The sequence below is a fragment of the Phocoena phocoena genome, chromosome 5 (assembly GCF_963924675.1).
Source record: "Phocoena phocoena chromosome 5, mPhoPho1.1, whole genome shotgun sequence".
Classification (NCBI taxonomy): domain Eukaryota; kingdom Metazoa; phylum Chordata; class Mammalia; order Artiodactyla; family Phocoenidae; genus Phocoena; species Phocoena phocoena.
In genome coordinates, this window is record NC_089223.1 from 107566359 (window position 1) to 107585911 (window position 19553).

A 19553-nucleotide genomic window follows, 5' to 3' on the forward strand; every position below is an offset into this window, starting at 1 on the left:
AGGACACTTCTTTACAGTATGAGAGCTGAAACACAAAAGCCTTGTTCAACTTCAGCTGGGAATGTATATTCCAGGTGACTAAAATTTTGCTGCTCTGTGTGTGTCTACAAGTGACAGCCAAAGCACTGTGGGTATATGGATGTGGGGTAACAAAAGTGCCTACAAGTGACAGTCAAAGCACTGTGGGTATATGGATGTGGGGTAACAAATTTTAGTGAGTAGGCACATTTGCAAATCTGGAATCTTCCAATAATGAAGATGGATGATATTTCTATCACCCTTCCTTTTTTCTGTTAAGTAAATGCCTACAGTGCCTGTGAAGAAAACAGGAATGAGTACCAAGTAATCCAGAGCATCCAATTTCTCCACAGGAACACAGGATATAGTGCCGAAACCCTGGGCATAAATCCAAACTCGACAGGATTTCTTTCCCTCTCAGTGCAAAAACCAACGCCAAGTCAATCTGTCCATCATATTCACCAGGATTATCTACAGCCGAATTGAAGCTCTGCAGGGTTCTTCTGCCATCACATTAAGTGTTCAGGCAAGACAGATTAACTACTATTAGCTTAAGCAGAACATAAGTAAGGAATCCTGTTATATTACCAAAAATGTTCCACAATCAAATGTAACCAATTTAGATATTAACCACTATTTAGATTTTCCCTATCTGTACATGTGCTACCGTGGAACTGCCTAGAAGAGAAAGAACACATGATGTTAACCACAGAATGGGCTGGCTGAGCTGAAGATATGCTATTCCTGTCTTTCATATTATTCCATACCTAAGTCATTCGAGATCTGTCTGCCTTGGAATGCCAAGTCATCTTGGGTTAGAATGGTCAACATGAACTTAAAATCATTACTAAAAAGCTTTAAAATAAACACTACAAGTCTATAGCCCATCTATTTCTTTTTTTTTTTTTTCTATTTCGTATTTTTAAGTATCACATGAAGTTCTGAACCCAAGAAGAAATTTTTGCATTACCAATATTCCCAACAGTATTAGTGGTGAGTCACAGTAAAATAGGTGGGGAAAAAACAAACCTGGTTAAAACACTAGTTCTTAAGCTCTGATTCTCAAATGTGGCTACACGCTGGAATCACTGGGTCCCACCCTTAAGAGATTCTGATTTCAATGGTCTGCGGTACAGCCTTGGCACTAGATTTTTTAAGTCCCACCAGATAATGCTTATCTGCAGCAAAGCTTTGAGGATCACTGTGTTAGAAGACTTGGTTTAACATTTTAAAAGCCCAGGAAGTCTCTTCCTAGTTAATTTAGCCCATAAATGGTTACAGTAAATGCATACTGTGAGAAAAACGTTTATATTTCAGTAAATAATAACTACTTGAGCGTTACTCATGAAAATAATCCAGGTATTTAAGAGTAGCTGACACAGGCATATATTTCCAGTTTAGTAAATGCCATATAAAGGCCTATAAAAGCCTGAAGTCTGCTGAATGTATGCAATCTCACCTGTCCCTGAAATGTTTACCATCAAGGCTCTGAAATAGCATTGGTAGGAAACTTTTTAAGCACCATTCTTACAGTGAGTAAATGATTTTGAAAACTGTCCAGTCAGGAACTCTAGAACCATGGCAAACCTAAAATAAATAAACATGTGTACACACATGCACACAAGTATACATTAACCTAAGAACATTTTATCAATGTCTATTCAAAGGAGTTACGAAACACCTGGTAAACAAGTAAAACACAGAAAACTGAACTAATACAAGCACATTCCCAGCAACAGAATGCAAACTGTAAGTGACTCAAGGTATTTTGGATTCAGTCTTATTATTCATCTTTGCATCCCCAGCACCAGATATAAACCTTGCAAACAGAAAGCATTGATCAAAGTGTTGAACATCCAATTTCCACTCCACCTTCTAATCCATTCGAGAAGCATTTACTGTGTGCGTGTGTACCAAGTATTATTCTTTGGGCCACGCTCTGTGCTAAATTCTAAAAATACAAAAACGGTAAAGATGTTGTCCTGGCTCACAGGGTGCTTACTCCAGCTGAGCAAACAAATCCACCTCCCTCACCAATCCATCCTTGCAAAAACAACAAAAGCAACTACAGTTAAAATAAGTAGAAGATTCAGACTTCAGGATCCTGGACACACTGTTCTGCTTCTCTTTGCAGAAGTGCACACTGGCCGTCAACAGAGAGAGGGTGACCTAGAAATTAAATGGATAAACTGTTTTCCCTCCTGTTGTCATACATTATTCAGGTCAGGCAGCCTATCCTCACTGAGTCAAGAAAGTACAGGCTTAACGGGTGAAACTTGAGTCTCCATGATGGCCAAGACTGGATACGAGCCCTGCCCAAGGAACCAGATTCACCACGGCCAGTGGAACTTGCCCCAACTGCTAATGGGCTCCCAGGTCCAAACAGAAGAGCCCAGAAAAACAAGCATTTTCCTTCCTGTTCCACCTTTTCCTTTCTAGGGCCAGAAGCTGGTGCTAAAATCTACACTTCCTAGAGCTCCTGGGAGCTCCTGGAGTCTGAGGCTATCACACTCCCTGCTGGGAAGGCAAACAAAAGTTAGGGGCATGAATTGATCCCAAACAATGCTGAACCTACGTGCCCTCTGTTACTGTTAACAATAATACCGGTAATAGACCAGGGCTAATGTCAAAGGATGTCTAAAAGATAAACAGAATGACTGGTATCAAGGGCGACAGCAGAACGGGTTCTAAATGTCTCTTTCTATGTCCAAATTTTCATCATAGTTGAAACTCTGGGAGCAGACCATAAAATCGAAAATACAAGCTGTATGTACTTTGATAAAATCACAGATATGTGAAATTTAATCTAATGCAACAATCATACAGAGAATGAATTTCAGACCATTCCAGGCACTATGATATAAATAAGAATGAGACATTTTCCTTGCTCTCAAGATGCTTATAATTCAGGCATTTTTCCCAGCAGCTATGGAATGTCCTACATCTTCACTGGAACAAAGAGAACAGAAGTGGCAGCAACTATCCAACTAATAGCCAATCTAATGCTAGGTACCTAATTATACCAAATAGGCTTCCCAAAGTCCCAATCCTCTAAAACTGCCTTGTGAGTAGGATTTCAACCTGATTGATGATACTGAGTGTACACAGTGCCAGGTACTACTGGTAGGCCTGAGAGATACAACAGTGTAACAAGACCTGCTTTCTCTTCTCAAGGAGCTCCAAGTTGTTCGAAAACTTCCATCTCTTAGAAAAGATTATCAGTCTCAGATATGGTAAGATGAAACATCTAAGGAAAGACAAACTGGGAAAAAAATATTACTTACCTTTAATTTCTCCAGCCCGTGCTTTTTTGTAGAGTCCTTTGACATCCCTCTGTTCACAAACATGCAGGGGAGCATCAACAAACACTTCAAAAAAAGGTAAACTTGCACCCTCATGAATTTGCCTTGCATTGTTGCGATCCTTAGAAAAAAGGCACATACAGAAACGTAATAAAGAGTGCTCATATGAATCAAGGGTACTATATTAATGTCAAGGACAAGTAAAAGTGCTTTTCAGCTGTGTTAGTGGACAACAGACAAAGTTTAATTTATATTTTGAAAATATAAACTGAAAAAGAATAAACCCAAGAAATTATTAGATTAACACACCCATTCTCCATTAAGGATTTTTTTTTTATTTATTTTTTTAACATCTTTATTGGAGTATAATTGCTTTACAATGGTGTGTTAGTTTCTGCTTTATAACAAAGTGAATCAGTTATACATATACATATGTTCCCCTCCCTCTTGGTTCTCCCTCCCAACCTCCCTATCCCACCCCTCTAGGGGGTCACAAAGCATCGGCTTGATCTCCCTGTGCTATGCGGCTGCTTCCCACTAGCTATCTATTTTACGTTTGGTAGTGTATATATGTCCATGCCACTCTCTCACTTTGTCACAGCTTACCCTTCCCCCTCCCCGTATCCTCAAAAGGCCTGCTATTCTGAGATACTGGCAAGTTCCAGGAGGGAGAACAATGGATGCCCCATTAAAACTTTCACCTAAATTTTACGAGGAAGCTGAGCCAAAGTCCAGCTTAAATGCAGATGTCAGTCATCAGGCCTCTCTCTTAACAACAGGCTCAACCTCAGCCTGAGCTAGCGTGAAAGTAACTTCACAAGGGATCCATTCAGAACCCTGAGGCTAGTTTATTCACTTGCCAAACACAAACCCCTGCAGCCGCTACACATCTCTAGCATTTCCAAAACTTTACTTTTCTGCATGGCTCCTAACCCCCAACTCTGCTAATACCTTCACTGCTCGGCCTAAACTCTCTCTGGAACACTGCTTCCTTTGTAAGTGCAACTCCTCTTTCTGGTCTTAACTGAAACCAAGTTCTCCCTTGAGGATTCACTCATCTTCCTGTTCTCAAACGCAGGCTCCACATTCATATTCTATAGACAAGGCAGTGCCACCATTTTCAAAGCTAGCCCCTGCACCTTCCTCCATCCTATCCCCACATGGCTCATGTTATCATTTACCACCTTTCTTACGGCCCCTCAACCCATGCCTACTTCCACTCTTATCAGATGGCCACACTTCTAATTTCAAAAAGAAAATCCCCAGGGACTTCCCTGACCATCCAGTGGTTAGGACTCCGTGCTTCCAATGCAGGGGGCGTGGGTTCAATCCCTGGTCAGGGAACTAAGATCCCACATGCCGTGTACCATGGCCAAAAAAAAGAAAGAAAGAAAAGAAAAGGAAATCCCCAGACACAAACGCTCTCAATCTCCCCTCTGCCATATAATTTACCTATATCCCCCACCTTTATCTCCTTCCCTCCTGCCGCTCCTCCCTTCACGGATCCAAAATCCCCTACTCTGCAATGGAATACTATTCAGCCATAAAAAAGAATGAGATTTTGTCATTTGTAGTAACACGGATGGGCTTGGAGGGCATTATACTAAGTGAAATAAGTTTGACAGAGAAAGACAAATACTGTATGATATCACTTGTATGTGGAATCTAAACAAATACAACAGGACTTCCCTGGTGGTGCAGTGGTTAAGAATCCACCTGCCAATGTAGGGGACACGTGTTCGAGCCCTGGTCCGGGAAGATCCCACATGCCGTGGAGCAACTAAGCCCGTGAGCCACTACTACTGGGCCTGCGCTCTAGAGCCCGCGAGCCTAGAGCCTGTGCTCTGCAACAAGAGAAGCCACTGCAATGAGAAGCCCGCACACAGCAACGAAGAGTAGCCCCTGCTCGCTGCAACTAGAGAAAGCCCACGTGCAGCCATGAAGACCCAATGCAGCCAAAAATAATAATAAAATAAATAAATTTTTAAAAAATACAACAAACTAGTGAATATAACAAAAATGAAGCAGACTCACAGAGATGGAGAACAAACTAGTGGTTACCAGTAGGAGGGGGGGAAGGGGCAACATAGGGGTGGGGAGTCAGAGGTACAAACTATTAGGTGTAAGATAAGCTAAAGGATGTAGTGTACAACATGGGGAGTAGAGCCAATATTCTGTAATAACTGTAAATGGAAAGTAACTCTTAAAAATTGTTCATAAGAAAAAAAAAATCCCCTTCCTGATAATGAACCTTGCTCAATCCATTATTGCTGTTGCACCTGGAATTTTCAACCTCCTCCTTCTCCACTGGCAACAAACAAGTGAAAGTCACTCTCTTCCATTAAAAAGAGATGAGCTAACAAATCATACAAAAGTTCCCTCAATCCTGGCACTTTCCAGGCCATTCCGCCACATTTTATACTACTAACCCTGTGTACTGAAATCGTGCTACTCCCCGGTCGTTCCTATGCAGGCTCCCATGCGGCACTGGTGTTGCCCACATTCTACCAGGAGACCACTGCTCACACTGCACAGTCCCTGAGCACTTTTCCCAACTGCTTTCACTTTGTAAACTACAGCATATAAACCAACACTCAAGCCTGAACTCTGACCTCTCCCGAAATTAAACACACCTTTCCAACGTCCTCCAAAATACACCCACCTGGAGATCTCTCAGGTACCTCAAACTTAACATGTCCAAAACTGAACCCACTCTCTTTTCTCCCAAGCTTGCATTCCCACCTATACTGCCCAAATCAAGGGATGACGACAATACTCACCCTGAATCCCCAGAGTTGTTCTGGTTTCTTCCCTTTGCTGTCCCACCCCCTGCATTTTGTCACAAAGTCCTTCAGATTTTACCTCTAGACATTACACTAACCCAGCCTGCACTTCTTCCCTAGCTCCTGGTTCAACCTCATTTTTCCTGCCTGGACAACACCCTTTTAACACATCTGCTGGGTTCCAGCTTTGACCTGCTCAAAGCCACACTCTACACTGTCCCCAGGATGACAGAGGATGCAAATTCAACCACGTCACTAAACTCTTCAGAGACTGCCCAGCACCATCAGGGTAAAACCCAAGCTTCTCAGTGTGAATCTTCAGGCCTTCTCCACCTGGCCCCACCATTCTCAGTCTTGCACCTGATGTTCTATTGATAATTAACACCTGCCTGGTCTACCAGGCTGTTTGGGCCTAATGCCTTTGCCATCCCCCCTGCCAAAAACACTCCACCTCTCTCCTCTGGCTACAGCAATGTGTCCCCTCACAGCACAGCTCCATGCTAAGCCCTCCAGGAAGCCTACCCTCATGTCCAGGCCAACTGAGGCTTCACTTCTGCTGGGTTCTCAGAGTACCCACCATATACCTCTGTCCACTTCTGCTGGGTTCTCAGAGTACCCACCATATACCTCTGTCACAGATCTCATCCCAATATACTGAAATAATTTCAGTAGCTTTATAGCCTTAGTATCTGGCAGAGTGATTAAGTCGTGATCCTACTATTCCAACTGTCCTTTTAAATGAAGGTGTTCCCCAAGTTTCCTTCTGTGACTCGCTTCTCATTCTATATACTCTTTTGTACACTCAACTTCATCAAGGTTTCAACAATAAAGTTAATGATTCCCCAACTTTTTTTTTTTTATTTATTTTTGGCTGCACTGGGTCTTTGTTGCTGTGCGTGGGCTTTCTCTAGTTGTGGCGAGCGAGGGCTACTCTTCGTTGCAGTGCACGGGCTTGTCATTGTGGTGGCTTCTCTTGTTGCGGCGCACGGGCTCTAGGAGCACAGGCTTCAGCAGTTGTGGCACATGGGCTCAGTAGTTGTGGCTTGCAGGCTCTAGAGCACAGGCTCAGTAGTTGTGGCGCATGGGCTTAGTTGCTCCATGGCATGTGGGATCTTCCCCGACCAGGGCTCAAACCCGTGTCCTCTGCACTGGCAGGCGGATTCTTTAACCACTGCACCACCAGGGAAGTCCCTGATTCCCAAATCTTTATCTCAATTCTACACAACGTTCCTGAGTTCCAGAACCAATTTCCCAATGACCCAGTGGTCATCTTCACCGAGATACGCCACCAGCATTTCAAACCTAACCCAGCTAAAATCAAACAGTCATCTTCTCCCTTCCTACCCTATATTTTCTAACTCAGTCATACCATCTTCTCTTCTGAAAGCACCATCCTTCATGTTCACCCCCAAATTCAGCAATCAACCCGGGCACCACGTTCCACTGATGCTACAGGCTCAAGAGCCCTCAAATATGCCCCATCTTTTCTATTCCCATGGCCGATACCTCAATTCACTCCAAAAGCCTCCTGACTAGTCTCCTACCTCCAGACCCTTCCCATTCCAGGCCTTAAGGGTGACCTCACTAAAATACAAAGGCACCAGAGACACTATTCCCCAGTAGAATCTCCAACTCTCAACCACCTGTGGGGCAAAGTCCCGAGCAGTCCGGAGTTCACCATTAGACCTCTGCAAATCGCTCGAGCTTCATCTCCCCTCACGTTCATCCGGAAGAGCAGCCAAAACAAACTACCTACAGTCCCCCAAAGACCTAAGTCCCTCACATTTCCATGCTTTTGCAAATCCTGTAGCATCTCCTCTGTGAAATAGTTTTCTCCTGCGAGAAAACTGACTCATCTTTCGTGATGCATTTCAAGCAGCACTTCCTCTGTGAATCTTCCATAGCACCTTTATATACATGCACCTAATCACTTGCCTCACGATACTGCAACTGTTCGCATCTCTATGCTCCCACTACCTACTGACTCTTCAAGGGTAAGAACTATCAGGTTTACTTTTACAACCAAGATGCCCAAGGTTAGTGGTGACAGAGAATACGCATATCCTATAATATATGATTTGGTCCAAATATTACCATGCATTTTTTAATTTATTTTTTTTTTTGCGGTACGCGGGCCTCTCACTGTTGTGGCCTCTCCCGTTGCAGAGCACAGGCTCCGGACACGCAGGCTCAGCGGCCATGGCTCACGGGCCCAGCTGCTCCGCGGCATGTGGGATCTTCCCAGACCGGGGCACGAACCCGTGTCCCCTGCATCGGCAGGCGGACTCTCAACCACTGCGCCACCAGGGAAGCCCTATCATGAATTTTGACATGACCTAAGCATAGTCCGAACCTCATTTTCATTCTTAGTGCTTTTGGGGGTGAGATCAAGAAAAGCGTTGCTCCGTGTTATGGAAACAACGGAGCCAAAAAAACAGATCAGCGTATACTTTTCAATACCCAGGTCTCAGCTGCTCGCTCTCCAAATTAGGTGTTACTAACTTTCTCTTTTTCCAAGAGTTGCAGAGCTTCCCAGAAAGTGCAAGAAAATCACTGTTACTATATTACTATGAAAACTGTTTATATCCTAGAATTCAGGAACTCTGACAACTCTCATACACTTCATCATTCAGGATACCTTAAACTGACATACTGACACCAATCCCAGTGTTTCAGGAAAATGAAAAGTACCTAGTCCTCAAAGAACCTTTTAGGACTCCTGCCATGAGTGAACCTGTATGATCAACACTCAGTCTCACACTTATCTATAACCCTTACAGCTCAAATTTAGTTTTTGTTTTAAAAAAAAGTCTAAGTAACCAGACAGATTTATGATACAGTACTAGAATTGCACTATTATTTACTACACTTACTGAGTATCTATTACACGTCAGGCACTATGCTGAAAGCTGTGAATGCATGATTTGCCTAATCCTCAGAGCAACCCTACGAGGTAGGTATTATCTGAGCTTGGAAGGTTAAGTAAATCGGCCAAGGTCCTAACAGTAACTGGCAGAGCCGAGATTTCAGTCTCTTGTTTCTGGCTTCAAAGCCGCTGTGTTTAACTACTACACTAACTCACCTGTTCTTTCATATCTGGGCTTCCTAAGGGGCTATGCTATCATTTAACAAACACTAAATATCTACCGTGTTCCAGGATCTGGGCTTGGCATCAAGATTATAAAGATAAATCAGATGTAGTCCCAGCCTTCAAAGAGCCAGCAGGGTTTAGAGACAGCAGAGCACAGTGGGCAAGAGCACAAGTTCCACTGACACTGTCTGGGTGCAAATCCTTGCTCTGCCACATAAAGCGTGTGAGGTGGGGTGACTGACACTTCTGTTTCCTCACCTCCACCCTCCTCACTGGGTGATGAGAACTAAGTGAGCTAATTCACATAAAAGCACTTTAAAACTGTTACCAGGGCTTCCCTGGCGGCGCAGTGGTTGAGAGTCCGCCTGCTGATGCAGGGGACACGGGTTCGTGCCGCGGTCCGGGGAGATCCCACATGCTGTGGAGCGGCTGGGCCCATGAGCCATGGCCGCTGAGCCTGCGCGTCCGGAGCCTGTACTCCACAACAGGAGAGGCCACAACAGTGAGAGGCCCGCATACCGCAAAAAAAAAAAACTGTTACCAGTACACAGTAAGCGTTCAATCAACGTTAGCTGCGATTATTATTATTATTATTATTATTACTGCTGCTATCAGCACCACCAACCAAAGAACTGGTATTTATAATAAAACAATGTGCTATGGTACAATAACAGGGGCACCAAAGACAGGTACCCAACAAAGCCTGAGAGACTTAGGAGGAAGAAATACCCAACCTGAGTCTCAGAGCATGAACAGGTGTCAACGGATGCTGAGGGGAGGCTAAGAGGAAGGAGAAGAGGGCCTTCGAGGCAGAGGGAAACAAAATTCTCGTGGTGAGAAACAACGTGATTTTTTTCAGAGAAATACAGAAGAGTGAACTAGTGCTCTACAGTCCCTAAAATAAGAAACAGTGTGATGAAAGATGAAACCCAAGAATTGTGAGCAAAGAAGCCACGACAGGACACATGTTAAGAAACCTAAGATTCTCCCTGGTGTTTGATACATGTTGAGTATTTATTATAGGATTTCTGAACTGAAAAGTCAAACTTGAAATAATTTGGCCATTGACTTGTTCAACAACTTTGATTATACTTTGGAGGGGGGCGGTGGGTGTGTGGGTTATAGCAAGCTTTTCAGAAACGAATTTACTCAGGAAGTTGCGGCACAAAAACGCTGTAGGTTAATTGTTTGAATTTGGATTTAGCCTCAAAGTACATGTCAGTGTCTAAATTATTCGCTTTGCCTGACACCATATCCTCAATACACGTAATTAGAACAGCAATGGCGCAAAAGCCACATACCTGAGTATAAGGTGATATAAAACTTGTGATGCACACTAAGCCAGCATCTGCAAACAGCTTAGCAACTTCTGCGATGCGTCGAACATTCTCTTCTCTGTCTTCAGGACTAAAGCCAAGATTTTTGTTGAGACCTTGACGAATGTTGTCACCATCCAAAGTGTAGCATGGAATACCATGGCAAACCAAGTACTCCTCCAAAGCCATGCTTACTGTGGTCTTTCCTGCTCCCGATAAGCCTAGAAGTGAACAGTCCAAACAGATTCCATACGTAAAGTTAGGGGGATAAGTAATAAAGAATTTTAACCACAGGCTTAATTATATTCATTATTCAGGGCAGTCTCTTAGCAACATCCTTGTCTAATATTTCTCTGTAAAATTTTACTACATCTTAGCTAGAAAAACATCTGTAGTTTAAATATAATAAGCATAAGCATTTATCTTTTTTTTTTTTTTTTTGCGGTACGCGGGCCTCTCACTGTTGTGGCCTCTCCCGTTGTGGAGCACAGGCTCCAGACGCGCAGGCTCAACAGCCATGGCTCACGAGCCCAGACGCTCCGCGCGGCATGTGGGATCTTCCCGGACCGGGGCACGAACCCGTGTCCCCTGCATCGGCAGGCGGACTCTCAACCACTGCGCCACCAGGGAAGCCCAAGCATTTATCTTTTTAGTAACTTCTGTCTAACCCCGAAGGTATCCTAGAAATCACTGAGCTACAAAGGCTTAACCAATTTTAATATTACACATGGTTGGGTAGATATTCACTTTGTCCTCTTGTTACCACTATTCTAAAGCTGCATGCCAATTTTAAAAGAAAGTTATATGACCAAATTATTTCTGGTGAGGAAAGAAAAGGAAAGGACAAAAGTAAGTGAAATAAATATTAGAAAGTTACCTCTATATCCCAGGATCAACACCTCCCCAAAGCACCTGGGAATCCAATTTATAATATAATTAACCTTGAAAGAATATCCTCATTTCACCTTCCTCTACCAATGTTTAGTCACTAAACGATGAGGAATAAAGGAAAAGGAAAGAGTACATGAGTACATTTATGCACTAATACTTGCCACCCTGGTGAGTGTATCAGAATTCACAACCAAGACAGGTACTTCCCTGGTAGTCCAGTGGCTAAGACTCCGCCCTCCCAATGCAGGGGGCCCAGGTTCAATCCCTGGTCAGGGAACTAGATCCCACATGCCACAACTAAGAGCTCGCATGCCACAACTAAAGATCCCACATGCCACAACTAAGACCCAACGCAGCCAAATATATAAATACACAGATAGATATTTCAAAAAAAAAAATTAAGATAGTTATGAGACAAGAGATAAAACACTGAAACCTAATGTACTGATACTTTGACATGCTAGTATAGAAGGCTAACTGAAAAATCAATTTTAAAAAGGATGATCTGTTAAGAGGATCAATACAGTGTTATATGGTTTCTACATTAAAAATGTATATTAACATGAGTACAGCAGGTAGTATTTTCCAAAGATTGACTGAAAGCTTGTTTACAATGTGACACTGCCACTGTCACACCCAGAGGTAGAGTATTTCTCAGCCCTTGAATCTGGGCTGGACTTAGGAGTCGCCTGTAGCCAAAACAATATAGTGAAAATGATGAGCATGACTTCCAAGACTGGGTCAGAAAAGGCCATTCAGCTTCTCTTTGGATATTGAATTGGGGAGAAGCCAGCTGTCAAATACTCTGAGACCACCGTGCTAGAGAAATCAGAATTAGGTGTTCCTGTCGATAGCCTTAGCCAGCTAAGCTCCCAGCTGACCGGCAGCATCCACTGGGGAGTCATTGCGGACACCCAGCCAGTTGTGGCTTTAGATGACTGGAGCCCAAGCCAGCACAACTGCAACCAAGCAAGGCCCAGGGGGGAACCGCCCAGCGGAGCACTCCTGAATTCCTTACCCACAAAACAGTGAGCAAGTTAAAATGGTTGTTTCACACCACTAGGTTTTGGGTAATTTGTTACATAGCAACAATGACTGAACAAAGAGATGGATGTTGGGGAGACTAGGTTTTTCTGTTCCTTGTTATTGTTGTTTTTAACTACCAGTTGAACACTAAGTATCAGGGGAAAAAAAACTGAAAACATCAACTTCTTATACAACAAAGACAACCTAATCAACTATATTCCAATATAAAATAAAAATTTTTAAAAACACAAAGATAACCTAAACTACAATTAAACTGTCTGTTTATACATACATGTGTACGTGTTTATGTATATATTTAATTTGAAACAAAGAACAGACACTGCTGAAAACTGAACTAATGACACAAAATTTCACTGAGATGATTATAGTGAACGTAGACAAAAAGGCTAGGAAATCAAAGTGGTTAGAGAAAATTAATAGATAATGCAAGACAGATAATCCAAAACTAAGATAAAGAAAACTGGTATGCCAAAGAGAAACCAAATGTACTAGATTGAAGAGCGTCCTCCCCAAAATTCACATACAGCTGGAACCTCAGAATGTGACCTTATTTGGAAACAGGGTCTCTGTGCATGTAATTAGTTAAATTAAAATGAGGTCACACAGGACTACGGTGGGCACTAAACCCAGTGACTGAAATCTTTATAACAAGGCCATCTGAAGGCAAAAGCAGAGACTGGAGTGGTACCTCCACAAGCCAAGGAACGCTAAGGATTGCCAGCAGAACCAGACGCTAGGAGAGAGGCATGGAACAGATGCTTCCCCAGAGCTGACAGAAGGAACCATCCTTGATTTCAGATTCCCAAACTGTGAGAGAATAAACTTCTGTTGTTTGAAGCCACTCGGTTTGTAGTGATTTGTTACAGTGGCCCTGGGAAACTCATATACCAATCAATGTAAAAATACAAAACCAGAAAGTTTATCCGAAATAAGATGTAAGAAAAAACAGTGTTCCAAGAAAATGACATACAAACCACTCCATACCTGGACAGATGTGGTTAAGCTACTGAATTGCAAGAAAAAGAAAGAAATCATGACTTCCGTTTCCAACAATATCAAAAAAAAAAAGTGAAGGCTATAAATTTGACAACATAATTAACAACCTTGATCTGATGAACGTATATAGAATATTGCCCACATCAGGGGAACACATTTTCTTTACAAATACACATTTATGAAACTGATTACATCCTACACTGTAAAGCAAGTACCAAAAAAATCTGATAAAAGTATTTATAAGCATCATTAGTGGTAAAATAAATGGAATATACCATGTTTAAGAAAAGGAGTACCCAATATTCTAAAGATCAATTTCCTCCCAAATTGACCTTTAGATACAATGTAATCCCAAATCAAATCCCAACTGGATTTTGGTGGAATTAGTTAAACCTATTACAAAATTTATACAATACAAAGAGCCAAAAAAAAAAAAAAAAGTCAAGACATTCCTAATGAAGAAGGTAAGAGGATTTACTCCACTAGATTTCAAGACTCTACAAATATATAGTAATTAAGACAGTGTGGCAATAATAGAGCAACAGACAAGTATACCAGCGAAATAGATCAGAGCTCCCAGAAACAAATCCACACATAAGTGGAAACCTGATCTATGACAGCTGGCACAGCAGATCAGAGAAAAAGGATACCCTCATCTTGGGACAACTGATTATCCATATGGAAAGAAAAGAAAATGGATCCGTCCCTCACACTACACGCAAAAATCAATTGCAGAAGGAAAAGGGCCTAAACGAGAAAAGCAAAACTTCTGAAAGAAAATATACAAAAAGAAGTAATTCTTCAGGCATGCAGATGAAAAAAGGGAAGCTCCTTAGAAGAAGAAGAAAAAGAAATTGGATTAGTCACAACATTTAATAGTAGAAATGTCTGCCTCTTATGACAACTTGGCTGGGTAAAAATATATATTTGGTTCATACTTTCTTTGTCCTGGAATTCTTAAAACATTACTCCAACATAAAAACCCAGGGAATTCAGAATCCAACGGAAAGCCATCTTATAAAAACCACTGAACAAAAAAATACAGACCATAAAAACTTGACTCAAAGAAAGAGCTCATGAGTGGGCATGCTGTAATAAAAGAACTGACGGGAAGGTGGTAAGGTTGAATCAATTTACTTACAGAACTCAAATACAAACACCTATGGAAATTTAAGATTTGGAACAGAATGTGTCACAAGCCTAGACACTATAAATGTAACAATTTAACACCAATCTAGACTTAAGAATGAGGAGATGGGAAGAACTCAAAAATGCTCTCTACTTTCATACAGAAACACACAGACCTATCTACAGTTGAAATTTTCAATTTATAAAAACGGGAATGCTGTTTTTTGGCAATCAGCAAAAGTTTTAAGGATGCGTAATATCCATGTTGACAAAGACATTGGAAAATGGACCCTCATCCACCTTTGGAAAATAAATAGGTATAAATTTTAGTGGGTTGTATGGCTGTCGGCATAACTGATGCCAACTTGGTGCTTCTTTGTCATCAAGGCTTTGTAGTTAACAGATTAATGTTCGTTAGGTCCAGGTGGCCTCTATGCTCTGTTAGTCCCCAAACAATGATGAAGACCTTTGCTAATATATTCCTGGTGCCCAGAAGACTAGTTACCCATTCATAAATCGTGACTTAGGAATACACTTCCTGTTTCCAAGCACGTACCCCCGTACCCTAGGTTAACTATGAAATTGTCCCAGTGGCCCCTCAGCAGTGCAGAGTGCAGCTGTGAATGCTTCCAGATCACTGTTTGCCAGATCCCACCCTGTGAATAAGTTACCCTATAACATAAACTGATCCACTGATTACATGGAGCTGCCTGCCTTGCTTTTCAGTCTCAAGACTCCTTCTCAATTCAGTGGGCACTTTTCATTCCCTCTGTCCTCCAGCATGGGTAAATTGGCAAGATGCAACAAAATGTTATTTAAAACTCTTAGAAGTGAAAAAAGATCCATCATTTTTAAAACCACCTCCAAAACCTGGATCAATTTACCCTCTCAAAGAGAGATTCTGGGAAAATCAACACAAGAATCGATCAGAAGCCAAAGCAAAAGAAGAATCATTAGAAACTGATTGTGTGAAATTCTTTACCACTCATTCTTTCTCTTCATATGGTCTACATTATTAGCCATCTTGAAGGCAGAAGAATCCAGGTCCTATTTGCATGCAGAATTTTATAGAATGTACGGTAGTTATCAACTAGAAAGTAGTTTTAAGCTGCATTCTGATTTTTCCCCTTTAACAGCAATTTTGTAAAGAACGAAAGGAATTACCAAAAGAAAATATGTTATTATTAAGCAACTTTGTCAGTTACATATTATGGTGCTCCAGATACAAGAACAGAGCTCAAAATGTAAGGATCCTTACTCCTGGCTCAAGGCTGTCTATACCACTGCTTTCGAAATAGACTGGCTTGTCTCTCCAGACCATACCTGTTAGCCAAACCGTGCAACCACGAAAGCCACCTCTGGTCCCCACCACCTGACCTCTCTTGTTCCTGCTGACGTGGTGAGCTTGATAGGTGACATTAGTGGCCCTCTGCATCCCCTGGAAAAAAAAGAAAGAATTCTGGTTTACCTGAGTCCCTTAAAAGGTAAACATATATTCCTTGCAAACATACAGTAACTGCCCTATGTAACATGCCAAAAGAAAGGAAAAAGATGAAAACTACCAGCTTTTTCTTTCTTTAGAGTACCTGGCACGGTGTTCAGTTCTTTACAAACACCAATTAATAAGTCTGCAAAGCCCCTCAAGGATGCAGAAATTCCTACTGCTGTGGTTTTCCAGATGAAGGTGTTAAACCTGAGAAAAGTTAAATAACTTGCCCCAGTTCCCCTGACTGGTAAGTGGCAGACTCCAGAGCCCAGTCTTCTCACTCATTCATTCGTTCAACCATTGTTTCCTGAGGCCCTACTAAGTATACCAAGTAAACAAAACAGGGTCCCTACTCTCACTGAGCTCATTCCACTGGCAGGAGACAGACCAATAATAACACTTAATTATTAAATCAGAGAGTGACAAGTACACTCTGAAAATAAAACAGGGTAAGAATGGAAAGAGAGATAGGGGATGAGTGCCTCTTTAGGCAGGATGATCAGGAAAAACCTCTGAGAAGGTGGCATCTGAGCAGATTCCTGAATGAAGTGTGGAAGGGATGTCTGCAGGTATTGTGAAATGCATGATGAAAAAAATGGAAGGTAATTGTTGTTCTCTCAAATTTTCTTCTCCTTAAAAAGGGCATAAAATTACATAGGTCTCAAAGGATCTTAATAGACGTTTCTCCAAAGAAAACAATACAAATGGTGAATAAGCACATTAAAAGATGCTCGACATCATTAGCCAACCAAGAAATGCAAATCAAAACCACGAGATACCACTGCACACTCACTCGATAACTATAATCAAAAAGACAGGAAATGACAAGCGCTAGTGAGGATATGGAGAGATTAGAATCCTCGTACGCTTGCTGGTGGGACTGTACAGTCACTCTGGAAAAGAGAAGTTCTACAAAACATTAATTATAACTATCATATGTCCAAATGATTCCCACTCCTAGATTGATGCTCACAAGAAACGAAAACATGTCCACACAAAACCTGTACACATATGTTCTAGCAGCGTGACGCATAAAAGCCAAAAGGTGAAAACAACCCATTTGTCCATCAATTAATAATCAGATAAACAAAACTGTTTAATTGTATGGTATATACATACAGTGGAATATTATCTGGTAATAAAAAGGAATGAAGTACTAATACAACCTACAATACAGACAAACCTCAAAAACATTATGCTGGGCTTCCCTGGTGGCGCAGTGGTTGAGAGTCCGCCTGCCGATGCAGGGGACACGGGTTCGTGCCCCCGTCCGGGAAGATCCCACATGCCGCGGAGCAGCTAGGCCCGTGAGCCATGGCCGCTGGGCCTGCGCGTCCAGAGCCTGTGCTCCGCAACGGGAGAGGCCACAACAGTGAGAGGCCCGCGTACCGCAAAAAAAAAAACCATTATGCTAAGTGAAAGATGCCAGTCACAAAGACCACATATTGCATAATTCCATTTATATGAACCATCCAGAATAGGAAAATCTAAAGAGACAGAAAGCAGATTAGTGGTTACCTCAGGCTGGGATGTTGGGAGAGGAATGTGGAGTGACTTCTGATGGTTATGGGTTTCTTTTCAAAACTATCAAATTGTACATTTTAAGTGGGTAAATTGAACGGTGGGCAAATTATCTCAATAAAGCTGTTTTCTAAAATTAAAAAAATGAATCACATAGCCTCTATTTTCTCCTCCTATGGAGCAAAAACATAATTTAGATTCTTTTCAACAAGTTATGCCTTTATAAAATAGGTGTCAGCATTCTTTTAACAGGGTGTTCGTATTTGATACTGCGTATAGCTCTTATTTTTTTTCAAGACAGTTTTATTCATCATTCACTCAAAGATATCTACTGAATGCACACTACATGCTTGACATTCTTCTAGGTGCTGATGAAACAGAAGTGCACAAAACCAGTAAAATCACCGTCCTCCTGGGGCTTCTCTAGTCTTCCCTCCCAGGGCAGAGGTTCTCAAAGCGTGGTCCCTAACCAGCAGCTTTGGCATCTCCTGGGAACTGCTAGAAATGCAAATTATCAGGACCTGCCCCAAGGAGACTAAGTCAGAAACTCTGGGGTGGGGCCTGACAATCTGCATTGTAAAGCCTCCAAGTGACTCAGATGCCAGTTCAAGTTTGAGAACCACTGGACTAACAGGAAAAATAGAGCTGAGAAAAGAAAACACCAAGATAAAGAAGGAAATTATGTAAGTTAGAAATAAGTATCAAAGAGGGGGAAAAAGTAAATAAAGCAAAAAAAGTGAAGAAATGTCATACGAAGTATGATATTTAGACAGGGTGGCCAGAGAAGGCTTCAGCAAAAAGAGGATATTTAAGATCTCTGATGACCTCTAAGGGAAGCACCTTCCAGACAGGGAACAGCAAGTGCAAAGAAAAGTGAAAAAGTAACTGGGGAAATCCAGAATGATTGCTGGGCAGTCCAAACAAGCCGTCTGGAGGCAACGGTCATACATCTAAAACAAGAGCCGTGGCCATGACCATGTTTTCTGCAGCCACGTGAGTGGCTCAGGTTGAGGCACGAAATAGTCAGACTGATTCACCCTTGACCCAGAGGTCTTCAAAATGGGGAACAAACACCCTGATAGGTACATGAACATGGACTTTGTCAAGGGACCATCTCTATCCAGATCTTCAACTTCCAGATGTGTTCTTTTCTAAAACTGGTTGGCCTGAGAAGGTGCCTGAGGTTCAGGATCTCTTTCCCCCTCTCCCTGCACAATTCCCCTAGTGTACAGGAGAAAGCATCTCTGCCCATCTGCATCTTACTCTCACTCACTGCCCTGGGGGTGTCCTTGGAAGCCAAAGGGACAATTGGACAATTCTTTTAATAGGCCCACCACAAAAGCTGCACCCCTCCCCCACTAACCATCTCATTAGCAGATGTATCCATAGTTCCAATAATCACAAAGAATTCTACTATGGGTCTCCCAAACCATTTCCTTTCAATTAAACTGATGAAGCAAACATAACTTTCCAGCTCTGCATTTCCAGGATTTTAAACAAAACCTGGGGTGTCTGACCCAGACATCTGTGTCTCCCGGGAAGCAGCGGCCCCTCTTTCCTGAGGTATCCAGTTTTAGCTCCCAGGCAGGCAGCCTGGGAGGAGAGGAGACAGGAGCTGGGTCTGCTGGAAGGGGACAGGGCAGGGATAGGGGGACAAGGAGGGTGCTATACACATTAGCTGCCTACACTTGCAGAACCTGTTTGACTTCGTCATTTTGTTTCGGGATTTTTTTCCAAGTTACTTTGCTTTGGGGCAAGAAGAAACATGTATTTAATGAGTTTTAATTCATTTTGGCACCATAAAATATCTTCTGCTTTTCTTTTTAAATTGAGTAGAATGTATAAAAACTGAGAAGCTACAAAATGCTGAGGCTGTGGTTGAGAGAAAATATAGCATAAGAGATTGTTTTAATCACTAGAAAAGTATGCTCCCTCCGGGCTTCCTGCCTCCCACATTTAAAAAAATTCTGGCAG

At 42.1% G+C, this 19553-nt stretch overlaps 1 protein-coding gene across 1 annotated transcript in view; it reads right to left on the bottom strand.

Moving 5' to 3' along the window:
* PAPSS1 (3'-phosphoadenosine 5'-phosphosulfate synthase 1) overlaps positions 1-19553 on the bottom strand; it is a 109866-nt gene that overhangs the window by 80597 nt on the left and 9716 nt on the right. The window contains exons 2-4 of the mRNA XM_065877143.1: positions 15896-16010; positions 10496-10731; positions 3303-3441 (exon numbers count right to left, since the gene is read on the bottom strand). Coding sequence (XP_065733215.1) covers positions 3303-3441; positions 10496-10731; positions 15896-16010 — 490 coding nt within the window. The remainder of the gene's footprint in view (positions 1-3302; positions 3442-10495; positions 10732-15895; positions 16011-19553) is intronic.